The sequence below is a fragment of the Microcaecilia unicolor genome, chromosome 7 (genome assembly GCF_901765095.1).
Source record: "Microcaecilia unicolor chromosome 7, aMicUni1.1, whole genome shotgun sequence".
NCBI lineage: Eukaryota > Metazoa > Chordata > Amphibia > Gymnophiona > Siphonopidae > Microcaecilia > Microcaecilia unicolor.
Genome location: NC_044037.1, coordinates 54452986 through 54466610, shown reverse-complemented (window position 1 = coordinate 54466610; position 13625 = coordinate 54452986). Strand labels below are relative to the sequence as shown.

The window sequence follows — 13625 nt, the reverse complement described above, 5'->3', positions numbered from 1 at the left end:
ATTCCTGGTGGGTTAGAAATGGGAGAGAAACAACAGTTGGGCACCTAAGTGCACTTAAGTGCCAATTTATATAATAGCACCTAAGTGCACTTAGGTACCCAACTGTCGTTTCTCTCCCATTTTGGTGCCTAACTTCCATTTGAGTGTCCAAAGTTAGACACCAAACTTTTAGTGCACTACTTAGAATTCTATAACTGGCTGCCTGCAGTTATGCGCACCTTGTGCATATGATAAGAAAAGGATCACTTACGCAAGTAAGTATAAGGGAAAAAGGATGGGTTAGCTTAGCGGGGTTTAAAAAAGGTCTGGATAGCTTCCTAAAGGAAAAGTCCATAGACCATTATTAAACTGACTTGGGGAAAATCCACTGCTTATTTCAGGGATAAGCAGCATAAAATGTATTAGACTTTTTTCAGGATCTTACCAGGTATTTGTGATCTCGATTGGCCACTGTTGGAATCAGGATGCTTGGCCTGATGGACCTTTGGGCTGTCCCAGTGTGGCAATACTTATGTACTTATGTATCTGGGACAGTGGACGGTTAAGTGACTTACCCAGAGTCACAAGGAGCTGCAGTGAGATTTGAACACAGATCCAAGGCAACTGCACTAGCCATTAGGTACGTAAGTGCCTTTGCATTTAACTGCAAGGAGGCGTACACATGGTGGAGTGGGGAGGGGCATAGGCAGGTCTCCAACTTATGTGCCTAGCTTAGTAAAACTTGGCACTTAAGTGCAAAAGTGGCATTCACACGTGAGGGGCATGAACGAGCCATGGGTGCATTCTGACTATTTAAGATTGCATTTTATTGAGGCACCTAACTGCTGCATTTGAGTGTACCCATTTACATCTGACAAAGCAAGTATAAGTGTAAATATAAGGTACCTAATTGATGGATTAGGTGCACAAATTTGACATTGTTGAATACTAGCTGAGCACCTAAATTTTGGGTCCCTAACTTTTAAAGTCTTTTATAGAACTGCCTCTAATACGTGTTATTTTCTGATCCTGCTTAAAGTACACCTCAGGACCACTTCCCCTAATTGTAGATAAAAGTATGTGCATAATTTTGGTCGTACTGAGGGAAGAAAATTTTCAGACAGCCACATTATGCACATGAATGACTGTATACTCATGTAAATTACTTTGAAATTTGTCCTCAAACCTGTTGACCCATCGATAGATGCTTGCTTTCTGCATTTCACTTTTCATTTTTTGTAGTGGATCATTATATCTTTGCTCCAACAGATACTGATTGGTTCTATAGTTGAGCTATGTTATCGAGAATAGTCTGACAAAGTGCAAATTTGTTTAGCTGGACAAAGCATATTGGTAAAGTAGCAATAATTAAACAACCAATCTCAGAAGGCTTTTGTTGAGGGGGTAGATGTTGTCTAATATCTCACTCTTTGCCCTTTGTAGCTCTGTTAATGTATTCAGATTTTCCAAATGACCCAAAACGCAAACGTACAAATATAAAGGCACCAAATGTTATAAAATCCTTTCCAGCTATTCTTTAGACAAGTAATATCCAAAGTTTATCAGATAGACTGAGACTTCAGAAAAGAAGCTTCACAGGAAAAAAAAAATCTGCATCATTCCCTAAATATTTAGAAATCCCCTGTTAAAAGAAATAACTAACATGTCTTAATGGTAGCCCATGTTGATAACTTCCCCCTAAGACAGGTTATTTTGCTGTTACCTGGGTTATTTGTAACAAGGTCTCACTGCATAAAATGAGACCTGTGCTAACATACCATGAGCTAGTGGTAAAATAACCCATCTTAATGGTAGACCACATTCATAAGCCCCTCCCCCCCTAAGCATTGCACAGCTTGTATTACTGGAACTATTTAAATGCTAATGAATTTGTTTAAGAAACAAATACAGTAAGCAATACACTGGTAGCATACTGGATTATTCCCACATCTGTGTTCATGCAGCTTCATGCAGCGAAAGGAAGTACAGAAAATAATGGTTGTCGAAGATGTCTGGAAACACCATTACCATTAAATGGACACTCTGCTGACAGCACACTTTTTTATTGCAGTTCACCTTCATGATCTTTTAAGAAGAGCTTTATTTAGTTTTGGGCCACTAGTCTTCCCATCAGTTCTAATGTAGACCTTTATTTTTCATTCGTGCCAATGGAAAACAATATAGAAAACATTAAGGTACAAGTACATTCAGGGACAATTCTATGAAGCCCTGCCCCCCCCCCCCCCGCCACCAACCCCTTCGACACCCTTCCCGCCGCCAACCCTCCCCCACCACCTCAACTCGGGCTCTGGACCCCCCTCCCGCTGAAGTCTGGCTATGCCCCTGCTATGAAGGTCACACAAGCGCCATTTCTGGGGAAAAAAGAACCCCCCCCCCCAGAAATGGCTTACGTGGCAGTAACTCAGCAGTAATCAGGCATCACCACGCGCTGCCCGGTTACCACCGGGTTAGTGTGGAAGCCCTTATCGCCACCTTAGTGGGTGCAGTAAGAGAACTCTTACCACATGGCCATGTGTGCCTGGGGTCTTTTTACCCACTGTGGTAAGTCCCTGGCGCGCAGGAAAAACTTTTTATTTTACCACTAACTTGTACTATTTTAGCACAGGTACCATGTTATGCAATGAGACTAAGGGCCCTGTTTACTAAGCCGTGCTGTAGGCGTGCAAACTTTTTAGCGCATGCTAATGCTAGAGACACCTTTAGGAATATAATGGGTGTCTCTATCATTAGCGAGCACTAAAGAATTAGCACAGCTTAGTAAACTGGGCCCCTAGTTACTAATAATAGGGGTTAACAGTATAATAAAATCCCTTAATGGTAGCCCACATTGATAACGTCTCCCCTCATAACTCAATTCTGTAAAATATTTGTAAAATATTTTAATCCAGATTCTATCCATTTCATGTTGAACTGCATAATTATTGTCTATATATACTGAATCTAAGTGGTGCAATACCTGTCAGTTGACAATCCAGCTTATTTTCGAAAGTGATAGCCGGCCATCTTCCGACACAAATCGGGAGATGGCCGGCCATCTCCTAAAACCGGCCAAATCGGTATAATCGAAAGCCGATTTTTGGATACACTCGCCGGCATTCCATCGCGGAGGCGGCTAAACTTCAAGGGGGCGTGTCGTCAGGGTAGTGAAGGCGGGATGTGGGCGTGCTTACGAGATGGCCGGCTTCAGCTGATAATGGAAAAAAGAAAACCGGCGATGATGAGCATTTGGCTGGTTTTACTTGGTCTATTTATTTTCATGACCAAGTCTCAAAAAGATGCCCAAACTGACCAGATGACCACCAGAAGGAATCGGGGATGACCTCCCCATACTCCTCCAGTGGTCACCAACCTCCTCCCACCCAAAAAAAAAACTTTAAAACATTTCCTTCCTAGGAGGGGAAGCCAGTCGGCCAGCTCGTAAAAAAAAAAAAGGATCTTGCTGATCAGTTATGTTATGACTTACTTGTTCTGGAGTGCTGTATTTTGTGATACTGTTTTGAGAAATGCTCAAGAAAGACTTCATACAAATGAAAAAAGTCCCTGCAGTTCATTTTCCCTTGATGGCCGTCCCTGACGTGCACTTCCCTTAATAGCCGTCTTTCTCTCTGAAAGTGCACTTCTCTTAATGGCCGGCTTTCTCTCCAAACAGGGAAATCAAAACAGTTTTTGCTCACAGCTTTTTTTTTAGTAGTAACAGTGGGATTTGAATCAGCAACCGCTGCAATACAAGAGCCATGATGTAACCACTTGGCCACAGCTCCACTTACTTGGCTGTCCCTCCCTTTTGATTATACCCCTACAGGTCTCTCACAGCCAATCACAGTGCGTTAAGCTGTCTGTGAGTGGCTGAGAGAGACCTGGAGGGGTATAATCAAAAGGGAGGGACATCCAAGTAAGTGGAGCTGTGGCCAAGTGGTTACATTACTGGTCTTGTAATGCAGAGGTGGCTGGTTCAAATCCCACTATTACTACTAAAAAAAAAAAAACTGTGAGCAAAAACTGTTTTGATTTCCCTGTTTGGGGAGAATGCCGGCCATTAAGAGAAGTGCACTTTCAGAGAGAAAGACAGCCATCAAGAGAAAGACGGCTATCAAGGGAAAATGCACAGCAGGGACTTTTTTCATTTGTATGAAGTCTTTCTTGAACATTTCTCAAAACAGTATCACAAAATACAGCACTCCTGAACAAGTAAGTCATAACATAACTGATCAGCAAGATCTAAACATCCAGAAGTACCAGTGCACTACGAATGCTGGCCCCTCCCACGGCCAAATGCCTTGGATTTGGCCGGGTTTGAGATGGCCGGTTCCAGTTTCCATTATCGCTGAAAAACAAAGTCGGCCATCTCAAACCCGGTGATCTGTGGCATTTGGCCGGCCCCAACCGTATTATTGAAACAAAAGTTGGCCGGACATCTTTTTCGATAATACGGTTCCAGCCAGCTGTTGCGGCGCCGCCAAAATAGATCGCCGGTGATCGATTTCGCCGGCGCCGTTTGATTATGCCCCTCAATGAAGCCAGCTTGCATGGAGCAGCGATATATCTGCATCAAGGTGACAGGGAGACGTGACAAGGTCAATCAGCACAGTATGACAATAAGACTTTGAATCACTTTCACATATAACCAGAGCTTTTTTGAGGGGGTACTTGGAGGTACTGAGTACTTGCACATTTTCCGTTGTCTACTAAAATTGACCCCTGGTCCTCATATTTTAATGAAAGAGCTCAGGGTCTACATACAAATTCTGCCTTGTCATTGATTCTGTGACTGATTGCAGGGGGCCTGGCTATTGTGGGGTGGGTCCCTCAGTGATCACCCCACCCCTGAAAGGTGCCCTGGCATTTGAGTACTGTCACCTTTTTCGCTAGAAAAATGCACTACATATAACTAAACAAAGGCGGCAGAGTATAGGTGAAAGAATGTCTCCAAAGAGAAGCCTTTGTTTCTCCTCTAGGCTTCCTCAGTGATATAATGTTGTATATATTCTTATAAAATCTTATGGCATCATGCCACACTCTCCTCAAAGTCCATTTAAGCTTTAATTCTGTGCATTCAGGTAGACTAATAAGGCAACTACATTACTTTATCCATTAGCGATTAGGTAATCTCCTAAATGTGATCAAGATCCCGAATGACTTCATTTATATTTCCATTTGGCATATCCCAACACATCAAGATTTAGCAAATGTGAAATCTAAAAGATTTTCTTTCATTGTTTGCTCTGTTTTGGTATGGAATGGAAATGGTTAATATATACTTACGCCACAATACCAGAGAAATGGAACATTTCTGCAGTAAGATATGAGAGGTAACTATATAGGAAGACAAAGAGGGGTTCAATCACACGGATATTTTTGGTAAATCGGGTGGTCAGTGCTGCAAGAACTCCAAACCCAAGGCCAATCACTGTCCCTCCGAATACGACCAAAAAAAATTGTCCTGCTCCAGCAACAATATCTGCAAACTTGATTTCAGTCATTTGATTGAAGATTTCAAAAAGCTTGTGCAGCACCTGGAGGAAGAATATAGGAAATGCTATGAATCAAGAAAATAATATGACCATTTGCATAGCTATGAAGTGCAGTTTAATAGCCATCTTTCGCCATCTCTATTTATTGACATGTAGAGAGAATTCCAACAGAGAACAACAAATACCGTATCAATGTTGAATATCCAAACAATGCAGTGATCATGGTGGCACTATTTCTGCCGTAGGCCTAAACTAAATAAAGCCAGATAACTTTTTAACTCATTCCAAAGCTAAATGGATAATGTTGGGCAATTCAGTAGGATTTTCAGCCTATTACTCTCCATATAGGAAGTAATCCTGAAAAGATCACCGAATGTTAGGAGCTAGGATGCTGTGTACTAAGTGCAAATTTTATATCGGAAATTATAGAATACTAGGGTAACTGGCAATTTACATAACAACTTGCTGTGATGTGAGTTGAGAGAGTCTGCCAAAAAAACAAGAAATCTTGATGACTATCATTTGTTGGAATATAGAACAGTAAATGAGGATATTAGGAATAGTTTTATTGGGCTAAAATAACAGTTGCTGTTAATAGACCGAAGGAACTGTATAATCCTTTTTTTTTTTGACAGATGGAAAAGAGTTATTGCCCATGGTTTTTGGTTTAACAACTCTTGATTTTGATAACTATTTTTTGTTCCAAAGTAGGTAGCCCAACAGTTGTAGGGGATAGTGGATGGGAGGTGGGAGAATTTTGAGGAAGTTGCTGAGGCTGAAATTATTGGGGTATTGAGAGTGTTGACGCCTATGAAATCTCTGAATGACCTATATTCCTGGCCTGTGTTGAGAGGGTTAAGAGAACAGATCATACCTGCCCTGACATCACTAGTAAATTTGTGTTGTAGGGAAAGGTTTATTCCAGACTCACTTAAGATTGTAACTGTAAGGCCAGTTTTAAGGAAGGAATCATTAGATCCATCAATGGTTGCAAATTATAAGCAATTTCCATTTTGCCAAGTTTGGCAAAGGTGATTGAGAAAATGATGTTGACCCAGATGATGTCTTTTGTTGAGATGCTTAATTTATTAGACCAATATTAATGTGGATTTTTGAAAGCTGACAGTATAAAAACATTTTTATTAACCACTTTAGATGCAATCCAAAAGGTATGAACAAAAAATGTGCTATTTTGCTTAAGTCCTGGGGGGTCACACATAAATTTAGGCACATCCATTTTCACCAATGAAAACATAGTGCAAATGCCCCCACCTACATTTATGTACAGAACCCCTTATTCTATAATTGCATGTGTAACCCAAAACCATGTCCATGATGCGTGCATGACCTTCCCATTTCTACTCCCCCTTTTTCAGAACATGCATAAAATTTAGGTGTGGATCACGTGCCTAAATTTATGCAAGTACATCTTAATTGATTCTATTAGCACCAATAATTGCTTGTTAAAAAGTCAATTATTGGCACTAATTGGCTTGTTATTCAATTAAATTGCAGGCACAAATTGGGCACATGCCAAAATTTGCACGCCCAATTTTTGGTGATTTTTATAGAATTAGGGGGTAAATGTTTGCAAATAAATAAATGTAATGAGTGTTAAGACTTTTCTGCACAGCATGCAAGTTTTAGCATGTACAAGAAGATCTTGCCATCAACTGTGAATTTTCTTGCAAAGTTACTGATATATCGTACTCAGTTCAGACTGTACAGGTTTCTCCAGTAAGTATGTGTCATAAGCTGGTAAATGATGGCAGAAAGGAACTTAAAGAGCTTGTAGCAGTTTGAGTGCTCTCTGTGGACTTCTGGCCTTTCAGTGTTTTACTACGTCCTTAGCAGGGTAATCGCAATAGAAAGCAAAACAAAAATCTCTCTCGTATCTCAAGGAGTTGCATATAGTTCAAACAATTCACACAACACATTTTTCTCTACTCTTGATATCAAAAATTTAGGAATTAGTCTGCTGAGCAGACTGTATCCTTAATATACCATTTAAAAGGATATATGTTAACCTCAGATATGTATCAACAAGACACCAACAAATAGATAGATAGATAGATAGATAGATAGATAGATAGATAGATAGATAGATAGATAGATAGATAGATATAACATTTCAAGTCTTTTAAATGTAAGTAGAAGATGCCAGTCTACTGCACAGAAAGCATAGATTTTAGTAGCCAAGTATGTACATATTTTAAGTCTTTTAATTAGAAGATGAATACTTGCTGGATAGACAGCATGCATATTTGTTTTACTAATATAATATTTCTAATGAAATGTAAAATAATATTGCCCTTGTTTCTTCATTCAATCATGCCTCATACCAAGCAGAAGGGCGTTCTGAAGGCTCTCCCCATGCCACCCGAACCTCCTCTCCTGTTCAGCAAACACTTGAGTGGTATGTCTCCAAACAACCTCAAGGACAGCCGAGAGAAGAGGGTCCTGCTGTGAGTCTGGATGAGGGAGCATCCATACTACTGGGGTAAGATGTTTCTCTGTCCCCTCTGTCATCCAGTACACCGCCATGTCCAGCAGTGAGTTGCACCTTGTCTGCAGGTCCTCCGGAAGCGAATGTTGCTGAGTCAGAGCCCTATGGCATGGAAGGCAAGGGTGCTATGGAATGAGCTGCTGTGTGAGAGATGCTAGGGGAAGTGGTTAGCCCATCAGAACCAGCAGCGGTGACCCTGGAGGTTATTTACAGGGACCTGAAAAAGCTGGATTTGATGGTCAACAAAGCGACAATTGAAATTTATGATTTGGCTGGTAAGGTTGACTTGCTATCACAAACTGTTGAGAAAGTTAAACAAGAAGTCATGGGGTTTTCCCATCAAACCCAGTCTGAAATTAAAGAACTTAAAGATACTGTCTCTACAATAGTAAATGAGAGAACTATAAGACAACGTAGGTTTGAACAACTTGAAAACTTTAAAGGAGATTGAATTTATCTGTACTTAATTTTTCCAAGGCAGTTGGTTTAGATCCTGATGAGTATTTCAAGAAATACCTAATTGAGATTTTGAAGTTTCCACCAAATGCTATACCTCCTTTTAACAAGATTTATTATTTGACAAATACCTCAAGATAAACAATGGAATCTTATGAGGGGCATCAAGAACAAGTTCACGATGATAAGGCCTTGAAAGATTTATCTGCAGTTTTGGAGGACTCATTATCAGATGTTCAGGAAAGAGCTATTCTATTGGTGTCATTTGTGTTTAAGCAGGATTTGAATGCCGTAATGAAAATGTATTTCCGCAATTCTCAAATGACATTTTGTGGTCAGAAACTGTGGATATATCCAGATGTCACTAAGGTGACTCAGGATAGAAGAAAGGAGTTCTTGGCAATGCGTTCTGAGACAAAGAATTCGGGTGCTACTTTTTTATTAGCAAGTGCTTAGTTCGTTATTTATGTAACAAGTACACCTTTGTTTGTTCTAGCTCAATTAAGAGCTTTTCTGGACCTTAAGAAAATCTCTAGAGGTATTAATAACTAGGAGTATTTTAACTTGAAGATAAAACGTGATATGACTTATACCTAGATTTGATACCTTTATTTTCTCCGCTTTGTAATCTGCGACACTCTCCCTCATGTGGAGGTCTAAAGAAGAGATTGAATTCCCTCAATTAAGTTCTTATTTAATTCTTCCTTATATATCTCTGTTTTTCTGTAACAAGTGGCTGCTGCTTGTGAGGTCATTTGCAAATTAAAAGTAAAATGAAAAAAATATATATATTGCCCTAGTAGATGGAGAGAACAGCGGTTGGATACAGGAAAAGGAAAAGCATGACCTAGAATGGGATAGATAACGATGGCCACAAGGGGGCAGCTGTACAATATGCAACAGTACCTGAAGGTTCCTCATCTACGTAAATGAAAGGACAAGTGAGGGCCAGGAGGGGAGGGATGAGAAGTGCAGAGCTAACATCTTTTAGGGAACAAATTAGAGAATAGAATAGGACAACTGTGGGCAGGGCCATATTTGGATGTACCCAAATATTTAGGTGCCTGTTATAGAGCTACCCTTCATGAGGGTAATTCTATAAGGAGATGCGTAGATTTAGACAACAAGAACATGTGTTAATGCCAGTATTCTGGTGCTCTGGAAAATTGTTTTTCCCTAGCGTGGCATTAACCCAGCAGTAATCAGGCATCGCCTCTTTCTGCCTGGTTACCGCTGGGTTACCATGGGAGCACGTACTGCTACCTCAATGGATGGCAGTAAGTGCTCCACACCACATGGCCATATGGTAAATTATATAACCGCATGGCCAATTTTTTTTTAGGGGGGGTCATTTTATCGGCTGCGGTAAAAAGGGCCCTGGCACACAGGAAAAACAGTCCCTGCCACTACCACAGGGCTCTTTTTCCTACAGCTTAGTAAAAGGACCTCTAATGGATTTAGCACACATTAACAATTAGTGTATGCTAAATAAGACACCCATAGGAATATAATGGGTATCTTAGCATTTTGCACTCGCTAATTGTTAGTGTGCACTAAATCCTTTAGCACGCCTTAGTAAAACGACCCCTAAGAGAGGATGGGAAAATGAGAAAGAAATTTTAAAAGTCATTCCTTGGGGTAGAGCAGCATTCTACCTGCAGATGAAGGGTATTTGAAATATATCCACCCTGTTTGTATGGGTTGTTCCACAATCTACACGCTTTTCCTCACATTTAGCAGAGGCGTCTTTGAGGCACAGTTAGGATAAGGACTGAAACATCATGTGCACATTTGTATTTTCCAATGTACACGTTATTTTGAGCAGAAAAAGGAGGTGCAGATAGATGGCTGCAAGAAGATTTTCATTAAGAAGTTTTGAAAGTGAAAAGTCTGCATACAGTTTCACTTTGAAAACTGGTTCAAAGCCCGCAGATAAAACATACCGACGTCCTTTGCAATTATGTGGGTAGTATATAAATTAACCCCTAAATTTTGAAGGAGCATCAAGATCTATAGCATTAGTAAACAACAACCCTATATTGTTTCTTTCAGCATATCAAGTGACATTATAACTAATATTTGTCTTCTATTTCATAGTACTTACAACAGTAACAGCATCATTAAGGAGGGATTCTCCAAGCACTAAAATGTGAAGCCTTTCATTGACATGGATCTCTTCAAACACAGATAACACTGCCACTGGATCCACTGCAGCAATCAGACTCCCAAACCAGAGATTTTGGAGCAGTGAAATATCCTTCAGGCCAAAGGCCTCCACCTGGCATATTCCATAAAGTGAGACACCAACCCCAAATGCATTCCATAATGTTCCCACTACAGCATAGCATAGAATCGTCCCAAGGTTCTCAAAGAAGGGTCGATTGGGCATGAAGTAGCCAGCATCAAGCACTATCGGTGGCAGTAAGTACAGAAAAAAGGTGTCACCTCTCATGACAGGGGACGACTTGGCCTTTATACTATGGATAATTCCTCCCATGATGAGCCCCACAATTATGAGCAGACAGCTTTCAGGGACAATTGATGGAAGTTTGCTGTACAGGTGAAACCCTGTTCAAAAGAAAGAGGCAACAGAAATCAAGCTACAAGTAAAAAAAATGATATTATTTTCAGTTCACATTTTCAGGTTTCATAAAATACACTCCAGGTGATATTCAGCCAGCGGCGGTCAGCGGTACTTGTGTAGTACCGCAGGCTGCCTTGAGAGGTTGCAGTAGCCATTTTGTTTAGGCAGCCTCAAGAGGCAGGAGCAAGTGGGCTTTGTTCCTGCCCCCAATGCCTCCAATGGGCCACCAAGGATATCAGGTAGGCCCGGGGGAGGGGTCTACCCAGACCAGGAGGGATTGGGGGTTGGGGGACTGCATCGAGGGTTGGAAGGCAATTAGCTATGTGGGTCCTAGCACTGAAAATTTTAGGCACTTGCATAACTGCCAGCTCCTCCCCAGTTCCGAACCCCCTTGTTCTGCGCCTGTCCTACCCGCTTTCAACGTGGGTGGTCAGAGATGACATTCAGCGGCACTGGCCAGTTCAGTGCAGCTGAATATCAGAGGTTAAGTAGCCCAAAGCAATTTCAGCAGGCAGAAGCTTTGAATATTGAGCAGACCCATTTTAATGTTTACACTTCTATCAAATCTAAAAATTTGAGTTCACACGCACATCTTGCTAGGCGCTATTCCATAAAAATGCATACTACATTTTTCCACATGGAACTAAAAACTGGGTGTGGCCCTGAGAGGAGTATTCAGGGGCATTCACTAAAGATGTGTGCACTATTATAGAATTTGGGGGAGCTGCACCTAATTTAGGCATGATTTACAACAGGTTACAGTTGGAGAAATCCTCCTAGACATGGAACCCGGCACTAAATGCTATTCTATAAACAGCACCCTACTTGGTGCGCGATTTACATAACAGCACTCAGCATTCATTTTTTTCGGCACCCAAATGTGAGCACAATTTACTGAATTTAGCCCCCAAATGCCTAACACTATTCAGTCCATAATTGAAGAAAATGAAACAGAAAAAAGTAGGCCTTCAGCCTTCTAAATTGCAAAATCAAGCTTCAAGGAAGTTCATTCCACAACTAAGCAGCAATATACAAAAAAAAATATTTTGGTTTGAAGACTAGATGAACCTACATCCAATATAGGCAAAATAACCAACAATTCGGCAGTCTCCCTGATATTTTGGTTAGGTTTCAGTTTTTCAGTTTTCCAAATATTTCAAGCTGAGGGGCTCTTTTTCAAAGCTACAGTACAAAATTGGCTTAGCACATCTTAACACTGAACTTCCCATGCACTAAGAGCTTCTTATACAAAGCTGTGCTGCTGATTCCTGGTGTGGCAAATGAGAGGAAGCCCATTCAGTTCCTATGGGCTTACTCTCATTTGCCGTGTGGGAATCGCTAGCATGGCCTTGTAAAAGAAGCCCTAAGTCTATTCTTACTGCGGCTCTAAAATAGAACTTTTTCCTTTTTTATTTTTGCCGGTCCCACACTAACTTTTCCACTAGTGCACAGGACTAGCAAAAATATTAACACGAGAGCACTTACTGCCTCCTATTTGGGAGGCGATAAATGATCCCGCATTGAGGGGTCCTTTTACTAAGGTGCGCCGAAAAATGGCCTGCGGTAGTGTAGGCGCGGGTTTGGGGCGCGCACAGAATCATTTTTTCAGCACACCTGTAAAAAAAGGCCTTTTTTAAATTTTTGCTGAAGATGGATATGCGGCAAAATGACTTCACCGCCAGCCATTGACCTAGCGGTAAAGTCTCACACGGAAATCGGGCGGTAGTGACCTATACATGCCAAATGCCACTTGGCGCGCATCTGATACATGCAGCAGAAAATAAAAATTATTTTTCGGATGTGCGTATCGGACGCACGGCAAAAATGAAATTACTACAAAAGCCACGTGGTAGCCATGCAGTAACTCCATTTTGGCATGCATTGGGCACATGTAGACACTTATGCAGCTTAATAAAAGGGCACCTAAGTCTGCGTTAAGCCTGGGATTAAACTCAGTACTATTAAGAAAACTCCAGCTGATGCAGAATACAGCGGCTGAACTAATTTTCCAGATTAAGAAATATGATTGATTGATTGATTGATTGATTGATTACATTTGTACCCCGCGCTTTCCCACATACAGCAGGCTAAGTGTGGCTTTTGAGATACCTTCACAAGCTTCACTGGCTCCCTTTAAAAGCTCAAATTAATTTTAAAATTGCATGCATTGTTTTACATATACTACATACTTTTCAGCGGATCTATTAATTCAATGTTTGTCCCAGTCATTTTTTTCTTCATCTCAGGTATACAATACATTTTTGTTAATATTTCTTACTGTTAAAGGATAGTGTTACAAGCAACACCTAGATTCAACCTTCTCTTATGATTCCATTGTTACATGGAATGACCCGCCCCAATAGATTAGACATGAGCCGAACTATTTTAACTTTTTTATTTGACAACTTTTAAGAGTTTCTCTTTGATAATTTTGATGTCCTTCTTACAAGTTTTAGGCCCCCTTTTACAAAGCCGTGCTAGCGGTTGACGGTACACTTTGAATGGGCTGCGTCGGCATTGCCACGTGGCTTTGTACACAGGGGGGATTATAAAATAAATGGTTGCAAAGCCGCATGGTAATGCTGACACAGCCCATTCAAAGTGAATG

The 13625-nt window shown here is 40.9% G+C and overlaps 1 protein-coding gene across 1 annotated transcript in view; it reads right to left on the bottom strand.

Moving 5' to 3' along the window:
• LOC115474990 (sodium/hydrogen exchanger 2-like) overlaps positions 1-13625 on the bottom strand; it is a 105993-nt gene that overhangs the window by 87625 nt on the left and 4743 nt on the right. The window contains exons 2-3 of the mRNA XM_030210732.1: positions 10538-11001; positions 5263-5513 (exon numbers count right to left, since the gene is read on the bottom strand). Of these exons, the coding sequence (XP_030066592.1) occupies positions 5263-5513; positions 10538-11001 (715 nt within the window). The remainder of the gene's footprint in view (positions 1-5262; positions 5514-10537; positions 11002-13625) is intronic.